Source organism: Bombus affinis, chromosome 14 (genome assembly GCF_024516045.1).
Source record: "Bombus affinis isolate iyBomAffi1 chromosome 14, iyBomAffi1.2, whole genome shotgun sequence".
In the NCBI taxonomy this organism is placed as follows: domain Eukaryota; kingdom Metazoa; phylum Arthropoda; class Insecta; order Hymenoptera; family Apidae; genus Bombus; species Bombus affinis.
The window spans coordinates 6,693,239-6,716,974 of record NC_066357.1 but is presented as its reverse complement, the minus strand read 5'-3'; the positions used below and the strand labels follow the sequence as shown (position 1 = coordinate 6,716,974).

Genomic DNA, 23,736 nt, shown 5'->3' with positions numbered 1-23,736 from the left:
CAAACAAACGAAGCAAGCGCTAAAATCATTCGCCACCGCCTCAATTTTCCAAAACCAATCTACAGCCTATCACAGCTCGACAATTCCACCCCCAAGAATCGAGCTTTGGCTGAAAATCCAAGGCGTAACAAACACCTCGGGCGCCATACTACGAATAGTAAAATCTTTGGAAATAAAATCACAAGGAAGAGAACCGTGCCGGTATAAATCGACCAAGCTGTTGGGAGCTTTTATGCGATTTTTACAACGCGCCTCCGTAAAATACTGGCGTCGATGGAGCGACTCAACGGGGGTGGTTGGGGGAATATAACATAGACCATACATATATATATATATATATACAAAGAGAGAGAGAGAGAGAGAGAGGGAGGGAGAGTCAGGTTAAACCGAGTGTAAATCCAGGCGGCATAAGGGGTTGGAGCAGAAGGGGGTTGGTTTCGAAAGCGTTCGAGCTTGATCCTGGGGAATAGGCCACGTATCTAGGGGTGAGAAGGGGGTGGCCGGGGTTTCCGCGTGCGTGAAGATCCGCCAATCGGCTTTCAGGACCGCCCGCGGTCGCCATGGCAACCCTCGGGGACGTAGGGTGATTACGAAATGGGGGTAACTCGATTAAACGTACGACACAGTCCTGCAGGGAGCGTTCAAACGTTAGGGGGATGAGACTACGTTAACCAACGGGGTTGCGATTCTCTATTTGCCCTCTTAATCATCCGTTAAGTGCCACAATCCTCGAAAAGTTCCCCTGGGTACACAGACAACCCTAGCTACCCTTCCCTCTTCCTCTATCTGTGTCTATCTAGTCACATCGTCTGAAATTTCCCTTCCCATTCGTTCTTTCTCGTCGTACGTACTTTCGTTCGGCCATTAATTCCTCGGCTAATTGTTCGTGTTACGCGGGTCGAAGGGCGAGGAGAAGGGTGGAGGATAACACGGGGCAAGGAAATAGGTGGCTTAGAGGGGAGGGTTGGAGGAGAAGTGGGGTGATTTGGATTGTGTTTCAGGACGTGAACGTGTGAATGGAGTATCTCGGTGTAACTCGATAGATAGAACTCTGCCGATTGTCGATTAAACTAGATTCAAGAAATAGAATCGTAGGTAGAATTGAAATTACATCGTAAAGATTTGCTGCATCCTCCAGATATTACGATGAGTACTTTCAATATCCTGTACATCGTTGCGTATTATCTATGTGTATCATGTATTCAAAAATTGAATTGTACCAAAAATTTTCAATTACACCCCATCTCACAGCATCAAGTCGAAATTAATATTGTCGATATCTGCGCTGGTTTCCTACGATTCCATCAATTCTACAGAAAGAAATTCAAAGCTAATTTCCTCTCTATAACACGTACGTAGGTAGTAATTTGAAACCTTTTTACCATTAAAATTTGTTACACACGTTAGTCATTCCTCTAACTAAATACTCGGAACAAGCTCACCTTATTATTCTTAAAACAGACCAGACCATTCTCAACCAAACCAAACTATTCTCAATGTCCATAAAAGACGACTACTTATACACGAACCGACATACACGATGGAAACCTTGAAAGTACAAACTGCAAACTTCCTTCAAATCCCTGCAACATCCGCCATTGAGATTGAGAAGCCTCCTCAAAGCCTCCAATTCCCACCAAACCCATCCAAGATGCACCGCTCAAGTTCCAACATTCCTCAAAGCCTTCCAAAAATAGCGTTGCAGAGGAAACGAATCGACATTCGATGTAAGCGGATAACCGATCAGTAACGTGGCCTTCCAACTGTATCTGCGTATTTCTACCGATCGAATTACCACGTGGATTACGGCTAATATCAATCGAGCAGAATCGCGAAGGATCGCGCAAACCAGCGCGTCGTCGTAGCGTGATCTTCGACGCTGGATAACGAGGCCGTGCACACGTGTATAACCATGCGCAAAAGTGTAATTGAAGTTGCTCCTGGTACACGTTCTAAGTGACAGGTGGACACCTTATACGCGAATCGAGGCAGAGGTTCGATGCGACGGCGTCGGTCTTCGCTTTGGAAGAACGCTCTCGGCACAGGTGTGCGTGGACGAGTCACCGTGGCAGAAGTCGAAGCGGTTTAGGAGCGTCTTCTACTCGCCGGAAAAGGAGTCGCGGCCAGCACCGACTGTATGACCATATTTGCGTTTCGGAAATTTCACTGATTGATGGCGACAACCTGATGGGCGTAATTGGCGTCCTGCGGATCCTTGGTGGCGAGAGCACGCCGATTGGGCGGTCACTTCGATTTAGAGCGAACGAGAGGTGGATGGATCATGTTGCTTCTTTTTTCACGCGTCACGAAACCTCGTGATGATGAATTTTGGGGGGACAGTGGTCTTCTTTCTTGAAGATTTAAAGTCTGGTTCCTAGAGATTTAGATTGGATCGTATCGAGGATTTGTAAAGAGAACGTAAGTAAGTATTTCAGTTGTACGTATTGAAGAAAGATTGAGATTCTTTCTGCTAAAAGAACGACATGTTCTAAGTTGATCCTCGATATGTCTACATTCGATTTTTCTTACAATCTGCTCACCTTTTGAAATTGAAACCACGAAAGGCAAACGATCTGTGTTACGAAACGCGACAATCACGATTTCCCTCAAACCCATCTGATAATTGGTATTCTAATTATAATACGACCACGTTCGGTTGTTCTCGTTACGAAATCGCCAGATGGTCGTATAAAAAAGGAAGAAACCAGAAGCCTAATCTATCGAAGACCTTTACGTCCACTGTTAAATATAATTATCGGCTCTTTTTATTGTCCATCGTGGAAATTGGATGTTCCCTAATGGAAATTAATACCGTGATTGTCATTCGCCATTTTCTCCTCGCCAAGGCATAGAAACGCCAGCCCCTCCATCGTTTTATTATAATTAAAGTTTGACACCACTTTGTAGAGATTTGTAAAACAAAGCTCCGATAAAATCACTGAGATTTCTTCGACACTTTGGTAAAAGCTTCCGACATTTTCTTATTCTTTAATAAAAAAAAATCTTGCATATTGCCGAGGATCTTTAGAAAACTTTATCAAATTTTGATATTACTCGGTGGATACTGGCTTGAAGATTTTCAAATTTGAAAATTTCCATCAAGCGTAAAATGGACTTAAATCTGGTCGTACAATTTCTTCCTACATCCACTTTGAACAATTTCATATATCGAAATCAACTCACAAATCATGTTATCCTAAACCTTTAAAACTATCCAACACGTTATAATAATATTTATATTTTATTATAATGTAGCAATAATTGTATATCATCCTTAATTATTTGTTTATATCAATTCCAATTTCCTTAAACACCTTCAGTCTATGAAATGCATAAAATAAGAGGCACAAAAGGACGCAATAATTACGTAAATTAATAATTTCACAGAATGAATTCATATTTATGAAAAGCAATGAATAAATATATATATATTTGTTGCCAATATCGTACTAAATTTGTAGTACAAAAATTATTAAAACTCACGGTGTATCAATTTTAAACTTTCTTTAATCCGCCACTGTACGTAGAGACTTTCAAACTCCCAAACATCCCCATACGAACTTCCTAAAATCAATCGTTCTAAAACTCCCCAACGTCATCCAACATCCTACCAACCAAATTCCACCCTAAATATTCAGAAGCTTGGAAAATTGGAAAAAAGGAGCATCTTGCTCGCTTGAAACCCTCAAAAGATTGTCCGAAACCAACGATCAAACGAGAGGAATTAAACAGACACGATCTCCCTCATAGACCATCCGTGTTGGAGATACGAAAGAAAAACAGGCGTATCGTTTTTCCCCCGAATGAAATCCGCGGGTCTGCGACGACTGGCCAATGGCGGGTGTCCATAGCACCCCATAATCCCCCAGGGCCTGACCAGTCACGCTCGAAACATTATTTTTAATCCCGTGAACGCGTCGCGACGAATCCACGCCCCGCCGATCGTGCCACGGCTAAATAAACCCGACGATATTATTTTTCAATTGTCCACGGGCACACGCACACACGCACGCACACAGCGGAGCGCGCACGCGTGTTTTGTTAGGACGAAATTGAGCGTGATCTGCGCGCCAAGGGGTGGCAATTTCGCCGGATGCGCCTTCATCTGCGTGCAACATTTTTTATTGTCGACAAACGAGATGGTTCCGCTCGCGGAGCTTTGCGTGAGAAATCGATGGAAAATAGATACAGATATTATACATCGGTACAAGTTTCGAGCATTTCGTATACATCGAATGATGATTTTTCTTCTTCTTTTTGTTCACTGGTTTGTATTTCTGTTTTGTTCTTTCTTCTCTTTTTTTTTTTGGAAAAGGATCGCAAAGGATTGTAAAAGATTGAAAAGCGTGGAATCGATGATGGTGCTTTTAAGAAGGAGAAACGACGATACTTGGAACTTGAAAATAATTGAGATCATACGTGGTAGGCAGAATTCTATAATGAAGTAATCACGTTAGGTGTACGTAGAGTTGGAAACCGAGGGTTGAAGATTGGATTAATTCATAGTCGGCTTAAATTAACGAAATTCTAGTAGCAGTTTAAGAGTTACGATTCTTTGACCAGAATCAAAAATCTAATGGAAGAATAGCTATTGTTCATTGATTAAAAGATCTGTAAAAATTTATACTACGCTCGTACCATCTTAATCTTTTCAAAACTACGCTTATTCTGTAACATAGGCCATTAAAATTTTCCATTCTCCATTAATATTAATATTATTCACTGGAGAATGTAGGAGACACTATCGCCGATAAAATCTCAATATATTCACGATGGTCATACGCAACGATACCTTAAAACAAAACCTTAGATCGTACAACCCCCCGAATCGTCCAATTACCTGCAACGAAACCAAACGGACTTAGAAAATTAAAACACGCAACGTAGTTTTAAAAGCTTGTAAACTTCGCGCTAGAATAATTGTCATGTCCTGCAACGGTAATCAAAGTCAAATATCACGACTAAGAAGAGACACACACGGTCCAGACGAAATCCAGCCGATCAATCGGAAAATATTGGCGAGGCAAGGCCGCCAATTTCATCGAACACACACCGTTTCTGCCTGCTGACGTGTATTTACCAACGGTTGAGGATTTTTTCCGTCGGATTTCCAGCAGAATTAAAAAAGGGAATGATATTTTGCTAACGGGATACCAAACGTCACGTTTCCAAAGAATGGCACGACACCTGCGTGGATTAACGACACCAGGTTGCGACGCGTGCAGGGTGGAGACGCCGAATCAATACGACAAAGAGGGGAAAGATTGATCAAATACAGATCCTTCAAGTTTGGTCAATGGCAGATATCAAACAGCAATCATTGTTTCATCCCTTTGCGATTGATTTTTTGTTTATCCTGAAACGTTGCTAAAAAGATTTCGGACGGAACGTGTGTACAGATATCGTAGGTTGTAAGTCAAGTTTGTTGCGACTTCTAATCAGTTAGGTCGTCCGAAAAGTTTCTTTCGTTTTATAAGGAAACAATGGATGCGCGACATTTTCCGTTTTATATTATTTTATTGAATTACGTATGATACGTTTTGTTCTATCAAAATAAAGATCGCAACGTTCGACAGATTAGGTTTCATGTTTGTATAAAGATGCATCGTTGTAAAAGAAAGACATTTATCGGACAACCTGATACTTTGAACCTGAGATATGTACAGAATACAAGGTATTTTATAATTGTAAATTATAATTATAGAAGGAATTGTGAATGATTCACTATGACGATAGAAGCTGATACAGTTTCTAACATTTTACAAGCAAAATGAATTTCAATTCGTTCTAATATTTAATGTCTAAATAAAAAGCAAGCACAGTGCTGCGTTGTTCGCAAAACTGACAATCATCTTCGAATTACACTTTTCCTCGAACACCTTTCGCGGATAGAAATCGATAAAATAAGGCGCAAAAAGTAATCAACCACAAACTTCAAGCTTCGAATAAATAATGAAACAAGATATAATTTTCACGTAGAAACGAACATACCACCACGCATTCTGCATAAATGTGACGATAATTTTCACACAGAATGAACCTTACGCCTTTCCTCTAACAACGTTTACGAGAAGAACCGATGAAACGACGCGTAAGTACAGTGAATCGGAAAACTCGATCCTCAAACGAAGAAAATAACAGACATTTTATTCGAAATAAAAGAACGATATGAAACATTTTCAACAAGGACATCGACAACAAATTTCCAAACAAAGTGTTACTCAAGAAGCCTTATAGAGATTCCAAAAGAAAGACTTCCATTCTCGTCTTGCAGAACAAGAAGCATAGTCTCGTCCCTAAAGTGTAACGATTTCTTCGAGCGATCTCGAATCGGCTTGAAGGAGAGCTTCCTCGCGAGTGGAGGCCGACAGTATGCACACGAAGTCGACGACACACGACAGTGACATGCCAGAATCGTGACGAGAAAACCAACGTCCTTTCCCCTCTGTTCCTTCCACTCAACCAAAAGGGATGAGGAGCGAGTTTGAAAGAGAGGAATCGTTTTGCTTCGCCACTGCACCGCGCCTATCGTTTACGCCGATCGTTCGAATCGGGAATATCGTTCGCGTTTCGCTTCCTTTTCATCGGCCTTTGAGCTTCGCCGATCGTTTGGAGCCAACTTTCGCCAATTTTCTTCCCAAAGGAATTTTTTTTTAAATCACACATATACTTACACATCGGAACGTTCTGGATGTATAAATTCTTTTTTTCGAAATTGTACAATTGTAAATTTTCTTCCGAAAAGAATTTTCTTGTTCTTTTCTACGTTATTAACACACCTCGACACGTTCATTCGTGAAATTTGTCTCTGGAAGAAAACATTTTTTATTAAATCGTAGATATATGGAAACCTTGCGACAAATACACGGAACATTAATCACAATTAAGGAAAAAATCTCGATTGATATAATTAAATTTTTATTTCACGATTGCTAGTAAAAAAAATACCTAAATATAATTAAGATTGATTGAAGCATTTCTTCTTTCCCTATCGCGCATATATTATACGAAGTATCAAAGGATGTGTGTCAACAAGCACGCAATGTAGACAAAGAGAGAGAGAGAGAGAGAGAGAGAGAGAGAGAGAGAGAGAGAGAGAGAAACAGAAGACTCTCCACGCAAATTTCGCCGCTTTAATTACCCATTGTTCACGTTCTCTCTCTCGGAGAGGCGTTACTCGCCAAGCGTAGAAACAAGACAGGCCTCCCTCATTGCCATCTAGTTAGCATAATATCGTTTTTATGACGGAACGATAAGCGGCTCGTAAAACGACTGACGGGCCACGAGAAACCACGATATATAAGTATGTACTTACGTACAGGTCTCGATAGCGCCATAATAAATATACAAGTTCTAATCGTTTTCTACGCGTTTGTCATTGGAAAGATTAATTTTAAGGCTGAGAGAACAAATGGTATAAATGATAAAATCCTTGATACTGTGAATTTACCGTGCGTAAAATTAAATTTTAGTATCGAGATACGTATGCTCTCGTTAAATCGTATCACTATACAAATATATTCATAAAGTGGAAAATTTTAAATACATATAAAAATTAACATCGTCCAGATGAAAAACGAAGATTACGTAGCCTGTTCCAATTCTGTCCCAATCGATTCTATCTCATTTTAGATCAACGAATCTTACGCAATCTTACGCCAGACCCAACGAAACGAAAATCAAAGTTTCAAAAAGAAATCTCACGCAAGCTGTACCGTTGCACGATCGTCTACGTCAAATCCAAAATTTCTAATCTGTGAGTTATTTGGTGATACTTGTAAGAATCTAAATTCGCGTAAACATCCACAGTCTAATTATAAACTTTTCTTTACCCTGTTAAAAGTTGGCCATTGCAAGAGCTTAGAAGTCGCTACTTTCAGTCAGCCGATTAGCTCGACTCTTTTCCAAAATCTCCATCAACGATCGATCTATATACCATCCTCATCCCAGATCCTAAATCTCTGCCAAGAATCACGAGAACGAAGACTCGAGCAAGTTCGAGTCAATTCGTTCGCGGAAGACGTTCGCCGACACGGCTCGATGAATCACTCTTGTACCGTTCGATTCTCGAAATTCCGCGTTCCTGCTTGCCGGGAATGAAAATCACTAAACGGAAGGGGACGAAGAACGAAAAGGAAAAGAAAAGAGACGAAAGGTCGGAGAACAGGATAGAGAGGAAAAAGGAAAGAACGGTGCAGCGGCTACCGATATAATATCAAGCGGCTATTATTCTTGGCGAATACGCGCGCGTACCCTTTTGCCAGCCGTGTGTTACGTTGCCTCGTGGACGGTAATGGAAGAAGTTTTGCATATTATGCAGGCCGCGTGCGGATTCTCTATGCATAATGAGGCGTGTCGTCGCTGGACTAAGAATAAAGCATTGCGAATGCGCTGTCATCCCGATATTGTATGTGAACGTGGCCTCCTCTTCCTGGCGCAATTATGCGACCGATTCGCCGCACTACCCCCCACCCATCTCCTCGCTAATTATATTTCAGATTAACGCCACTGAATGCCACCTGGGGTCGTCCATACTTCCAACTTCGTTTCGATGGAATTCATTAATGGACCGCTTCCAAACGATTGCAACAGACGATACGCTCGATAATATTAAACTTGTGAAAGTGCAAGCTTGCTTCTTGGAATTTTATTTTTGTTCCGTTCAAATACTTTTCTAACGTAGGAAAATGAGTCAGCGTTTGAATATTCTCAGACGAAAGTGTTATCCGAATACGCTAAGTATCGTGGAACTTTGAATTTTCCTTTAACGTTCATTAATTGAATCTATTAATCCGAGCAATTAGAATGGAATGTTTGATGATAATATTATCTCCGTGAAAGTGGAAGCTTGCTTCCTGGAATTTTATTTTTATTTCGTCAAAATACTTTTCTAATAGAAGGATCCTTGCTTGAATATTCCGAGTCGAGCTGGATTTCGCACTAACGTGTATCTGTGCGTGTTACATGATATCGTGAAACTTTGAACTTTGGTTTAATGTTTATTAGTGGGGTTTATTAATCCAAGCGACTGGCATGAAGGATGTCTGATATTATTGAGACTGTGGAAGCTTGCTTCTTGGGACTTTCCTCCTGATTATCTAGGTATCTGGTTATCGCAAGAAGATTGATATAAATTGGGTGTAATTTCGAGTTAACATGTATTTATCGTCAGGATATCTTATTACGTAATGTATTTTTGCTATTTGAGAAAGCTAATATATTAGAATGTTTCAAGCTAACATGTTAACATATGTTAACATGCTAACATTTTTGTCTTGATATATCAGATATTCTAAAGTATTCAAAATCAAAATTAAGCTCATTATAATACCCCACGTATAAAATGAAATCTCAATTACTGCGCATTAATTTTTCACTAATACTCTAAATACGGGTATCATCGGTGTCAACGACGAAACGGAAATTTCGTAAAACACAGCTGTCGTCAATGATCGAGGTCATGCGTCGATAATTGCGTTCCATTTAGCCTTGTCATCTTTTTATGTTTGTGAGGAAGGATTTATGAGAATGTACGAGTACTTAAAAGGTTAATACTAAAATACTTGGTTACGCAAAACATTTAAAAAGCCATCAGATTACATACACCATACGCTCTGCTCCAATTTTAATTGAAACATTCGTAACGAATGTTGCATGAAAAACGTGTAATGATTTTCTCTAGGGACTTTTGTGCGTCGTTGGTTGTAATAGCGCCAAGGCCGCTTAAAACTGGGGGTCCCTAACCTGACGCACGATAATTGACGCTGAAATCGGGCTCGATAAGAATCCCATGATCTTAACTAAAACGGTCGCTATTTACATTTTTATGGAACCGGTAATTTGAACTTGGAATTAATTTACCGAAGTATTTGTAAGATATTATAAGAACGAGGCAAAGCGAGCTGCGCGGCAAAGATTGAATTGCAAATGACCACGCAATTCAACACGGCAACAAGTGTGTACTTTCTTGGGTTACTGATGAACCCCCTGCGTGAGCTCGCGCGCGCGCACGCCTGATGGTTTGATCAATTAGATTCGTTTTTCTTTCAGTTTGATCCAGTACTCTCTACGTGACCGACCTGCGAAGTAATATCAACGTGCACACTGATATTTCATTGTTTCCCAGCTAACCGCTATTTTACATTCAACCAGTTCACTATACATCAGTTATCGTGACATTCTTTCTCAACTGGGTATCCCGCTTTACGCTTTGAACATTAGTCGACGGTGTTTCACATACGGCAGAATTTCCTAGAATTATGGCAACGTAACCTACAAGGACGATGTTATCGTTCTTAGCAACTAAATGACGTCTAATTAGCAACATTGTGAAGCTATTACACAGAATAATGACAAATGTATAGTCTGCTCAACGAATCGTGACATCGGATATAAGGAAAAAACATGGTAAGCATTTTGACGAAATGGAATTAGGTTGACCGAGAAATATAATCGAAAGATATATATATAAGCGAATATTTTCCAGATATTACAATAGTCTATTTGCTATATTAGAAGGTATTAGGTATTATCAAAAGGTATAAGGTATTCTTCGATTTCTATACTCCAGTTAGATGAATACTTAGAACACAAGCGTATCGTTGGTTGAAAACCGCCTTTTGAATCGGAGAAACTTTGTCTTTCCCCATTTTCCTCGCCAAAATAAAAATCTAGAGAAATAACTTCGAACGCAAATAACCAGAATAACTAGAATGCGAGCCAACAAAGAGCAGATGCTCAAAACTACCCACAGTCCTAAGACACCGGCAGAGAATGCACAGAGAATCCACAGAACGATCAAAGAACCCTGAAACGAGTAACCTGTTATCATCTCCAATTTGCACCACTGTTCAACAACAACCGAATTTGATTAGACATTGAGAGTCGTGGCCCGAGGTGTTGGCAACAGATCTGGAACCCCTTCGCGATGAACGTGTAGAGTATGACGACGAAAAACGCCTGCAGCGACCACCCGACAATGTTCTCGCGTCCATGCGGACCCGGCATTACGCCGGGTTAAGGCGAAGCGACGAAAAAACGGAGAGAACGGGGATGCGATGGTGTGCGCGCGAGATTATAAGGTTGTTAACGACGCGGGGCCGCGTACCCGGCCAACTGAAACCCGATGCAAATTACGCGGTAATATACAGTCCAGCATGCTAATAACGTTGCAGTAAATATCACCGCGTATTTCGCGTCGAGAATATATGGCCGTACCGCGTTTATTTTGCCCGCGAGACGATTTCGATGCACTGCGCAGGCGCAACAGGCCCCGTGGCGGCGCTCTCGTTCGTTAGGGCGCACCCACAACAAAAACGTATTTCTCAGAATTGAACGTTATTAAAATAAATTTTTATTTCTTAACATTTTATTCGTTATTCGTTTAGCTGTTATTCAATTTCGATCTTCTATTCGTTTATTCGTTATCCGTTGATTGGTTATGTGATTTTTACTTTTTAATTCCTTAACTCGTTAGTCCATTTCGAGTATTCTCCATCGAAAAGAAACTCGTTTAACCGTTATATCCTTATTCAAAGTATGTAATTATTTTTTACTTCGTTCGAATGGAAACTTTGTATTCATCCTCTGGAATTACTTATTACTTATTAATATTCTTATTACTTTTACGTGATCATTTATACGTTATTTAATTCCAATTCGTTCCATCGATTCCTAATCGATATCAATCTCTTATTCCTCGCGTAAAACGCGAACCATTACTTGTCCATTATACTTTTATTCAAAACTATAATATCCCATCTATTATGACACTACATACATCTGTGTACTCCTCAAAGAATACTTCTTTCTGACAAACCAATTTCGTCTTATCGATGAAGATCAATAAGAGCCAACGGTAACAAACTATTAGCGTCTCGAATGGAACCAATATCTTATACAGTATATTAACCAGTCTCTGCTGTTTGAAAATCTCAAATAACAAATAACAGACGTGGAATAAATTCGATCTAGAGCAACGTTTGACCAACGCTGTACCATCCACAAACCCCTTTCATTGTCCTTCGTGTTCTCCGCCTCCCTTGGCCTTCCTACAGCCGCGAAAAGACGTTTCTGTCGTTACGCTGATAAGCGGCAATTAACTGGATGATTTACGGACCCGGCTTAAACCGGTGTTAACCATACTCGACCGATTACTTTGTAAGGTCTAGACAGGTACCTATATGCAAGAACGACCGCGACGACAAATGTCTGATTTACTGCTGACCTTCTTTTCTGCTTACCAACCAAATGTCTCGTTAATTATAACTGCTAATAAGTACCTACTTACAATCAACTATGAAAAACACGGCAATTTTGTGCTTAGAATAATAGCAAAGGACTCTCTCTCCCTCTCTCTGTCTGTCTTTCAGTCTCTCGTTTGGAGTGTTTAGAGTCTTCTCTTATTGGAAGATTCTTATTTCTGCTGTTGCTTACTGCTTCCCATTTTTACGAGGACAATATTATGATTTATTAACCCGTTAGGAATTTTAGATCTTTGCCTCGCTAGTTATAAAAAAAAAATGAGATATGAAAAAATATACGTGTATCTGCAGATAAGGAAAGAGTAAAAGTGCAAAAAGAGGTCTGAATTTGCATAATATACAAAAGTATGTAGGATGAAATATTGAAAAGCAAAGTATTCAATATTTAGTAGGTGAAACAGAAACCTGTATTTGGTTTTCATCTCTTCACTCGTGGTCGCGAAAATACCAATCTACATAAATATTCACGATCAATCCGTAACGGTTTCATGCTGCGCGTAATGATCGGAGATCAACATTTTGAACTTTCTCTCTCAATCTGTTGTTTGAAATCTCACTCGTCTCTCGTTCAAAGTGTTCTTATTTCCGCAATTACTTATTACCTTTATTCTTTCGAGACGACGATTCGCTCGATGATTTATTAACACGTTACCAGCTGTTGATCTCTTTGCCTCGCTAATTGTAGGTGTTAACCGCTGACGTGTTCGGTTGTTCTTCCTTTTGCAACTTTCCTCGGTTTTGTTTCTCTCGTCGATCGTTTCTTCTTCGTCCGCTAATAATCTGTCTCATACTTCATCTCTTGCCCGCACGCCGCTATTAATCACGGACAATCGTGCTTAATGCTGTTTGAGTTCTTACGTCGAGACATCGATAATTCTTCAGTGACCAAGATACAAATCCATTGGGGCGTTCTCTTGTTAGTTTTTCCCTATGCTCGTTAATGCAACTTTGTAAAGCAACGGTCCATCTTCTGGTTTGCAAACAAGCGGCCGATCTCGATTGGTTTTGCGCTGTTAATTATCGGGCCAGGTTCGATCTTCCGTCTCTCGAGCTGGTTTCGAGGTTTACGAGCACACGGCGATACCGATCGTTCCTCCACGCTAAGATCGTCCGTTCTGATGCATGGACTTGCAGATCTTATTGCCCGTGTACCGACCGTTTAATGACTCGAGATCGTAAGCCCGAGATGCGAGAGTCACGATGATTGGTACGAAACATCCGAGTCGCGTGGTATCCAGGCGAATGATGCTCGATTCAATACTTGGTTTACATCGCCATTAATGCAACGTTACAGGAATAGTCACATCGCAATTCGCGCGGTACAATTTGCATCTTGAAGTTTCCGCTGAAATTTGGAACTCGCCTTTCTCCAAGTTTTCTTCGACGATACTGTCGTCTGTGTTTGGATTATAAACTAAGATTGGATTATACGAGAATGGTTACATCGCAATTCGCACGTTACATTCGCAATTTGTATCGTAAAGTTTCTGCCGGAACGTGGAGCTTGGCTGTCTGAAAGTTTTTCAACAAAGCTATCGATTGAGTTGAACAAAGTTAGATTATATGGAACGAAATATCGAAGCAAACGATAGTCGCTTCTCGAGTTAGTTGGATCATCGTAAGATGTTCGTTAATGTAAGAGTTTGTATTCGTTTGTTTAAGCTTGTGAATTTTCAATTTCTTCCGACAGCGAAATCCTCGTTCGATCAATCGCTGCATAGAACGTTCGATAGAATAGTCATTTTGAACGATTCGCCTGCTCTATAAATCAACTTTCCAAACGATATCAATTTCACGTTTCAAATGCGACCAAATAGTCTACGAACTTCCAGCAACTATCGCAGAATACTCTGTGAAAGTATTCTCACTGGGATACACCACTTCTATCATAAGCATAAGCTACCGATTAAACGGTACGGCGAATAATTCGCATTTCTTCGTCTTCAAAAATTCGATGAAACATCATTACGTTATAGCGAATTACGAATAATTGATCACACGCGTCTCTTCTTCTTCCGTGCTTTATCTTCCTTTAGTAAGAATCGTCTTCGCGCTACGATGTTTATTCGACGTGTGTCGTTGTCGTGGATTTATTAGAGAAAGTTAACGCTGTTGCTCGGTGGATCGTTTCTAACGACACACACACAAACACACGTGGCAACATGTATACGCACATCGAGTTTACAGCCCCGAGTCATCAACATTGTAGCGATATTGGCATTAATCATCGATGCGAAACGTTGATCGAAATCCGGAGAAGGGTTGGAGATTAATCGTCTTCCGGCGGCCTCGTAATCAATTAAAGTCGTCAGCATGGTATCAATTTTAAAAGCTCCGATGGAAAATGATTCGCGTCATTAATCCTGCGACTATCCCTCCAACGCTTTTTCCATAGTTGAAGCACATGTTCGTCATTCCGTCCTTTCTTCATAGTTTGTTAAATAGTTCTTTATAGTTTGGACGATTGATCGATATTGATTTTGGAGCAATGTTTCATGTCGATTTTATATAACAAGATGTACATTTCGTCTTAATTATTAGGAAACCTATAATCAGGAAAATTATTTCTTAGAGGGTCGTCACTCTTATTAATTTGTAGCGGCACTCGACAACAAATACCGCTACACGACAATAACTAAGCAACGGACACGGTAGCGAAGTGGTTAGCGCTCTACGTTTCGAACGTTCGGGACCCGGGTTCTTCGATTCCCGGCGCCCGTGATCCTATTTTTCTGACACGCATCAAAATAAAAGAATAATTAGCAGTGCCCCAGCAGCGACATTTACAGCCGAAAACTACTACTATCGCCGACGACAACAACATAACGCAACACACACACCTCTACAAATTTACATATACGTGGAGCATGATTTCTATTCAACAAATTTGGAAAACGAAAGAGGATGTTACGGAATCGATCGTCTATCGTTTATCGAAAAAATCCAGCGACATTTTGCCAAAGAATCTTGGAACCAAATTTTCGACGCAAACTTAGTCCCAAACGCTGTTCTAACATTTTGCACCCTCGTTTTTCCACGATCATATCGTTGAATATAAAACATCTGTGTCGCAAGATCTCTTCTTCCATCCCTTTGGCAACGTTCTAATAGTTTCATCTCGTCTTCTGCCTGCAGATAATTACAATGCATACTTGTCAATGGATAAAAAATCCGCAGGATCCCCACCTTAAGGCAACACACCTTTAATCATCCTGACAACTTTCCAACTCTTCCATCATATCTTCCACACACCTCTGCATAATTACATCCTCGCCAATTAACCCATTTGCAACAGATGATGTATAGTAGAACTCCACTTACATGAAGTCGTCAAGAGACAAACAATTCGTATAATTAGATTTCATATACATAATAGTTTACATTCACGTACAGTCGTATATCAATGAAGTTTACTTTTACTTTATTTTTACCGACCCTTATACTGCTACATAAATTATTTAACAAAGAACTTTAAATTAATATTTACATTTTCCCGTAAAAACAAATGATATATTTAATTAAACTTTATCGATACGTATTTTCGCTAGCTATACGCTTATTTTTATCGCCGACCGTAAGCGGATTCAATCTGCAGGAGTTGGTCTAATTAAAAAAAAATTCGTTTAATTAAGAATTTCATTAGCCAATTTCTCGATCGTACGCGTCAACACGAAACGCGACGAATTTCACAACCGATGAATGACACGAGCCAAACATGGGCACGGTGCAGTTGAGACAAGAGCGGCAACATATTCACCTGCTCGATGCTGCTCGCTATCTCTTCATCAATTCGGTTCTTCAGGTTCACGCGCCATCTACACAAACGTACTCGTTCGTCTTTAATTGCTTAACCGGAGCGTCGGCGCGCTAATTGCGACGTGAAAGCTCGTCAGCGGCAATAAAACCGAGCGATCCAGTAACCGACGCATTTGCATCCCCCGGGACGAACCTTTTCCGCATGCATGATCTCGCCAAGCCTAACAATTAGTTCTCTTTCTTTCTCCTTCTTCTGTTCTTTTTTTTCTCGTTTCTTTTTCTTACATCGTTCGCGATTCCAACTGCAGCGATAACAAAGAAGAGAAGAAGGGTCTCAGTTTCATATTTCGCCGTGCAAAAACAGAATTACTAAGCGAGGATAATTGGACGGGCCGGAATCAGGCTTGCCTAGCGGTCTAGCCCACGTAAAAACGAAGCACGAAATACAAGAGAAAATTGCCTTCGCTTTGCTTCCATCCTTTTTTTGATATTACAGGCAGTCAACAAAATATTGCTACACCTTTCTCTGAAATATTTCTGAAACGATAGGTTTAACGATATTAAGCAGCTATCCTCTTTGGTGTCTCTTAATTAATTAAAGGCCAACCAGTAAAACGATGAAAGTTACATTGATGAAACGTTATTAAGAGATGCAAATAATGTAACTTATTAACAGTACAATATACACTGCAGATGTTCATTAAATTAGCTGATTTTTATGATTCGAGCAAAGACTCGTAGTTCATTTTCTTCGGTTATTATAAAATTACATCTGACGTTTAGGTAGAAGAAGAAACAGTAATGGGGAAATACGTCGAGCAAATTTGCCTTGTACAATCACAACGTGAATTCTATTCAGTTGGATGGGATTCCACGATACGAATTGACCAAGGGAAAATCACAAATGAAACGTTGCGTTAATGTAACTTTCCTGGCTAATGGGTTATGATATGGTTTGACTAATAATATAGTTGAGGGAAATTGTGGAAATAGAACGAAAATTTCTTGGTCAAAAGGATAATGCTGAGGATCGTAACGGAAATAATAAGAATCAATTAAGTCAGGAAAGTTTCTGGCTTCGTTAACTTCGAATCTATTGATCATTAGCTTTGTCTAAACTATTGGTAGCCGTTTAACAAGAATTTAAGGATGATCGAGATAACGCGAAGCAATTAACTATCTCTCCTTCCATATCGCTCAGAATACAAAATAGTTAAAAAAGTCTCCGATGTAAAAAAAAAAAAAACGTCTATGAAACTGCGAGGAAATAATAAATTCTCATTCAAATCTCGCAACGGCGGAAAGAATAATCGCCGAAACGCAGCGTCTTGTATCGACGGTGGAAAAGCCGCTGTTACTGGCCTCATTAACGTTTACTAATTGCCTTTTATCCGTCTCTCGATGCTTGTTAACAAATCCTTACCTTTTAACATGCAGCCAACTTAATGAAAATTTAACAACGTTAACGATAACAATCTCGCAAAATACGATCATAGGGATAGTTATTAGCGTGACCATAACTTTATTATAATAACAGATCAACGTTGTAAAACCATCAACAGTAGTCCCGAACAACACGTCTGGACGTTCCCACCGAGAACCTCGGACATATTTTAATTAAAGAACCGCGTGGAGGAGGCACCTTGGTAATTAGAAGCCATCGTGCTTATCGTTTCAACATCGCGTCTTTAATTTTGGATTTTAACAGTAATTGTCGGGACGATGTTCTGTGATATTTATCGATGATTTATAGTACGACCGTTTGAATTTATTGAAAAGATACGCGCGGTGAAAGTTTGTTGTTGGAAGATCAGAAAAACAGTTTGGATTTTACGTGACACGAGATCGACAAAAAGGGATATTCAATTTTTCAACAGATTCTAACTTCGATAGGAAAGTAACGTTGATTTCTTATTGCACTGAGATAACAAATTTCAGTTAATAGTTTATTCGCTACTACGTATGATAAATACGAATTAGGGGCCTTCTTTTCCATTTTGTAGTTTCTATAAAATTGTAAAAGCAGAATGACACAGCCACGTTTATTGAAATGTAATTCAACATCTTTTTACTGTATTCTGTGAGTGCGACATATTGACTCGGCGTCATTGATCATAGAAAATTGCATTGATCTCTTTTCTAACTTAAGATAGAGGTCAGCGTATATATTTCTGTTTCATAACGCTACTGTATAAGATTTAAAAGCTTGTAGCTATATCGCTATTTTATCTGTAATGTAAAAATCTCTATTTAAATTGCATTTCTTTAACATCGCTCGGCAATCTACCCATTAGTCACTAAAATCATGCCGTCATCACGCAATCGCTAAAGACCACTAAATCAAGCTCTTAATCGTTAACTCATTAGAGACTAAAGTTTCAAACGGCAAAGACTTGCCCGTAAAATGGCACCACGTACCTAACTCTCTCTCTCTCTCTCTCTCTCTCTCTCTCTCTCTCTCTCTCTCTCTCTCTCTCTCTCTCTCTCTCTCTCTCTCTCTCTCTTTCTCTCGAAACGGATAAAATAATCAGGAATCGAGAAATTTTCAGACGTGACCGCTAAATCAAACGCCATCGATGATTCACAAATAGCGATTACGTCTGTCAATTATTCACCAGCCATGGAAACTGTCGTACATCTAAATTTACAGGAAAATTTTCTCTTCGTGCCAAACGAGATTGCGATTTAAGTCGAATTGCGCGTAAGGTATTCGTTGGATAATTACGAGGCTAATCGCACGTAATTAGGGGCCTAATGAGGGCCACAGGGTCGCGTGTAACTCATGCTCCGCTTTATGAATGTTAACAAGCGAGAACAAGCGGTTTGGCGCGCTTATGCGAGCATACACGCGATTCGCCTTTGGTGAATTTGTGTAGTCGTTGTACGCCTGTCTTGTTTAACTATCAATTTCTTTTCTTCTTAATTCAGACTGTAACTTTTATTACTGTCTATAATTTAGATCGTGTTACTTTAGACTGTAGATGCAAATCTGTGAATAGGTTTGCATAATGTTCGAAGCGAATCGAGTAGGATTGAAGCAAATTTTACCTAAAAGTTTGTAGAAACCGAAAGCTTTCGCAATAAACGAGGATATTGCTACGAAAGAAGGATTTTTCGAGTGTCAATGATAGTTTGCAGTATTCTGTACATTGGACGTAATGTTGTGACAGAAATATTCGGAAGAAAAGGACACGTGATACTTCACAATATAAACGTATTTATAGAAACGGAGAATAAACTAATGTCTTTTTTGATTTCAAAGAAATATGAAAAAGGAAAGGATATTATAGCGAAGAATTTAATCAACCTCTGATATTTTCGTTCCTTTCGTTCAAAGAAAAATAGGAGATTGTCTAGAACGATATAAGTATATGTATATCTCCGACTTGAATAACAGATTTGCTCTTAAGTGGCGTTTGTAATCCTACAATCTGATTTTCCTATCTGATTGCCAGTTTTATTATTTTCCTCTTCGATGAATCAGATAATGAAGTACAACCAGTGATTAACGTCCGACACTGTGTTGTGAATAAACATTATGCAAAATACACATCAATTACCATCAATTGTTTCTCGTATCTTAAATTAAAATAATAAAGCAAATATTCTAAGAAAGAAATTGCCAGAGGTTCGACCGAAAATTATCGAAATTTTTTCCCCTTGAAAAGTTCATTCGCTCGGCCGTAATGACTAATAAACTGACTCAAATGTTTGCTTTAGTTATCTTGCATAAATAGCGAGTTCGCTTAATAAGTTTAATTAACGAGCACGAGTTAAGCACAGGCTTGTAAAACGCGCAACACGCAACCATCTATGCGCGGTGTTTAGAGGGTCACTAAGTGCCACTTGAACTTGTACCGTTCCACGTTAATTGCATCTCAAACATAACCTTAACGACGCGATCATTCTTCCTCGCCCCTGCTTTGCGTAATTACGCTCCCAGAATTTTTTATCTTACCAAATCCTACGTATCTTGTAGATGCCAGAAAATTTTTATGGGACGAGCAACAGCGAACACGGTCCAATTTCAATCCTAAACCTATCATCCTCGAATTTACGTATTCATCGAAATTCATCGAAACCTTTATCGAAGAAAAAAAGTTCCACAGTCATTAAAAACAAAAAAACTTCTACAGATCGAACTTTACAGTTTTATACAGTTTCGTAGATTTATATAACCGTGGAAGATTCAAATTTCTACAAATAGAACAGGATTTGACCTAATTTCATTCGAGTCTAAAATCTACCGCGTCAAATTCTGCGCGCCTGTACAATTAGCGAGAAATTGGAATTTCTACGAGTAAAACAGGCCCTCTAACTCCACTTAATCCCAGTTCAAAATCTTATGCATTTATACATTGCAAACTGTGTTAGATGGAAATTTCTACAGGTCAGATATCATCATCTAAGGTTATACTACAACTCGGTCCGCTGAAAATCTACATCGCCGAAACCCGATATAATCTTTAATCGCGAGAAGCCGCAAATTTTCCCCACGAGAAAGTTTCTATTTCCCATTAGCGGAAAATTGCAGGCGCGGTGAAAACGAGGGGCCAAAGTCGAGGACGCGGAAGAGCGAAAGCCTGTTTCCACCGTGACACCAAGATGGCGTCGAGCCGCTCTCCTCCATTCTCCCGGCTTAAATTCACAATACCACCCCGCTACGCTCCCCTTTACGCTTGCCCTCTCCCTTTTTTGAACCGTGTTACGCCCATGGAATACGTAACGCGACGCCTGTCCGTGATATATGCACGTAATGCATCTGGATCGTGCAGCAACACGCACCACTTTACACGAGCTCGTGCATGCACACAGAGAAACAGAAGCACAGCACGCACCACCCTAAAATTCGCCACCCCTCGATCGGCTATTAGCATATGAAACCTCTCGTTACTCGCTCCTGTCCCTACTTTTTCGTACGTTTCGACCATTAAGGGAACGAATAGAGGCCACTGCGCGTTCCTCTGCATCCATGGAAACTGGCTTAAGGCCTGCTCCGGAGGTAGATGTAGAGATACTTTGGGAATTATGGGGTGTGATGGACGCTGATTTGCGAGACTAGTCTCGGAAACCGGTGTCAGATCGGTTTCGTTGCTGTATGAAGTTTCTATGGTAGGTTGCAAGGTGAAGATTGATTTAAGTAGAGAGGAGGTTAGGTGGCGAGATAGGATCGAAAGATGGTGGAAACGGCAACTTAAGATTTATGGGCCCTTGTTAAGGCAGATTACGCCTCGAACGTTTCTGCGATATTATAGATGAAAAGTTTTTGTGTTGCAAGTCTGAGTTTAGAGCGATGCATTTTCGGTTAGCATCAAGGTAAAATCTTATTTCGCTTAGGTTAGACGTTAAATTCCTCTACCAAATTTGGTACCGTATCGGATTAATCGACGAACCATATAAAATTATTTCCGAGAAAAACCTTGCAAATTGTGCCACAATCATTTTCCTTTGATTCCTGACGTTAATCCATGACGAATTAATCAACGACTGACATGATTGTTGAACAAATTCTTCAGTATGGTGTCAGAACGTGAAAGACGAATCTTTACATTTTTCTTGCTATTAAAACTCGCGCAAACATGCCCTTGATTTCCCATCCAGTTGAATCTTAAAAGATTTGGAGCATGATACAAAGATCGAACTTGAAGAAACTCAGTGACATTGTGCACGCGGCTTTAGATGCAGTGCGTGAGATAGCCGCGGAATTTTGTCCACGTTCCCGATAATTGAATAGCCGTTCTCGTTAAACGGAGTAATTTGATGCCGGCTGAACTGCTTCGCGCCCTTGCGTCCGACCGCGTTGTAATTACGGTTCTAATTGCCGGGTAATTAGCCACGACGCTCGGCTCGACCTAACGGATCCTCTAACCGACGCGAATTTTCATTTTTTTCTCCGTTTTCTGTAAACCGTTTTGACGGAAATAATTGTTCTCCAGCGGCGAGATGCTCATCAGCCCATCGCCTCGTCTTCTATTCCTACCCCTTTAACTGACTAATTGCCGATATTTAATTGCACGACATTCGATCTGATCGCAGCCAGGCTCCGTGAAATTGCACGAAATCCATCAAATTTCGATTTTCTCTTCTTTTACGGCAGGATCCTAATTTTTCTAATGAATTTAGAAAGATTTATATCGAGACGAGTGCCACTTCCTCCTTAGAATTCACCTAACGTAAGCTAAGGATTGAAATCGTTATCCAAATTATAAATAATATACGACGATTGTTATATATTTTTATTCTCCAGAATTTATATTCAATTTAACAGATCGTTATTAGGGTACGAATATTTATGCAAATTCATATGTTTGCGAACGACGAGAGGAATGGCACTTAAATACTTCGCTCGAAAGTACTATGGTAACAGGATTGTGAGTAGGTGAACATTTTTCTAACTGCTATACGCCAGTGAAGCGAAAACTGTCGATCATCTGTCATGCAAAGTTCATAAAGAATTCACCGAGCTACTACACGGCATAAATATAGAACACAAGCTTTTTAAAAAATCGTTTAAATATTTGCTTGGAATTAGGATTACGATTTCTAAAATTACCTTAAACACGCTTGTAACGACATTTTATCCTACACATCTATTACAACACAACGTCTCCATCGTCGCCGATTGTAAAATATCAAAATACCGATTAATTAAAAAAAAAAAAAAACGTTGAACGTATTCTGTTATATCAAACATGCAGCCAAGATTTAATTCTTTACGCAAAAATGAACAAACGCGCTTATGTCGCCAATATGTTTCGGATTAATTAAATAACAGAGAATCGTTAAAAATTAGAACTAAAATTACAATTGAAATTAAACTTCCACGATTTTTACGTAACTGGGCTCGCGTAAAGCTTTCCCGGACGAAATAGGACGAATATAGAATATTTTACTCTGAATATTTTATATACGCTTGCAATCGTTGTGCATTCTCTACGTACTTTGAAATTTCCCATAAGTGCGCGAACATTTGCGGTCTACAAGATTCTACGTTATGCTACGAATTACTATCGATTTAATATAAGATCAATACTAACACTGTGCGACAAAAATATGGAGCGCAAAGGGTTGATTCTATGGAATAGGCGGAGGATGTTACCTGCGTTTCCGTCAACGAGAGCGCCTGCGCCAGCTGCTTCCTCTCCGCACCGACGACGTAGTGATTTTTCTCGAACGCGTGCTCCAGCTTGAGCAACTGACTGGGGCTGAAGGCCGTCCTTATTCTCTTTGGCTTCCTGAATGGCTGCAGAAGAAAGCCTGGTATGTCGGGGCCTGGAACACGCGCAAGAAACCCATGAATTAGTCAGTGTCGCGATTCCACGTTTAACTGGAATTCTCTTTTCCTTTCTTTTTTAAAGGAGAAATTGATACTAGTTAACTTTAAATTACTCGGACCTCTCTCTCTGCTCAATTTTTATTGGAAAAAATTTCGACAATTATACACCGCGCCGGAGACATTGATAAATATTCTACAACTTTCTCAGATGATTTGAAAGCTTAGGTCGGTAAAAAAAAAAATTTGGCTCGAAGATAAACGATCCAGTTCTCTCGCGGAAGATTGAATTGCGTACAGACTGTATATTAACTTCTGCTACTTAAATTAAGCACGCTATTACGTTACTCAAGCTCTTACTTCTAACTTGAACAAAATTCCCATTTTTCGAAAATACCCCCGCTACAATTTCGATTCCGTGTACTTCGCTGTCCAGGTATCTTA

General features: G+C 39.8%; 1 protein-coding gene across 1 annotated transcript in view; it reads right to left on the bottom strand.

The window, feature by feature from the left end:
- LOC126924374 (homeotic protein empty spiracles-like) overlaps positions 1–23,736 on the bottom strand; it is a 53,936-nt gene that overhangs the window by 5,775 nt on the left and 24,425 nt on the right. Inside the window, exon 2 of the mRNA XM_050738769.1 lies at positions 23,119–23,291. Within this exon, the coding sequence (XP_050594726.1) occupies positions 23,119–23,291 (173 nt within the window). The remainder of the gene's footprint in view (positions 1–23,118; positions 23,292–23,736) is intronic.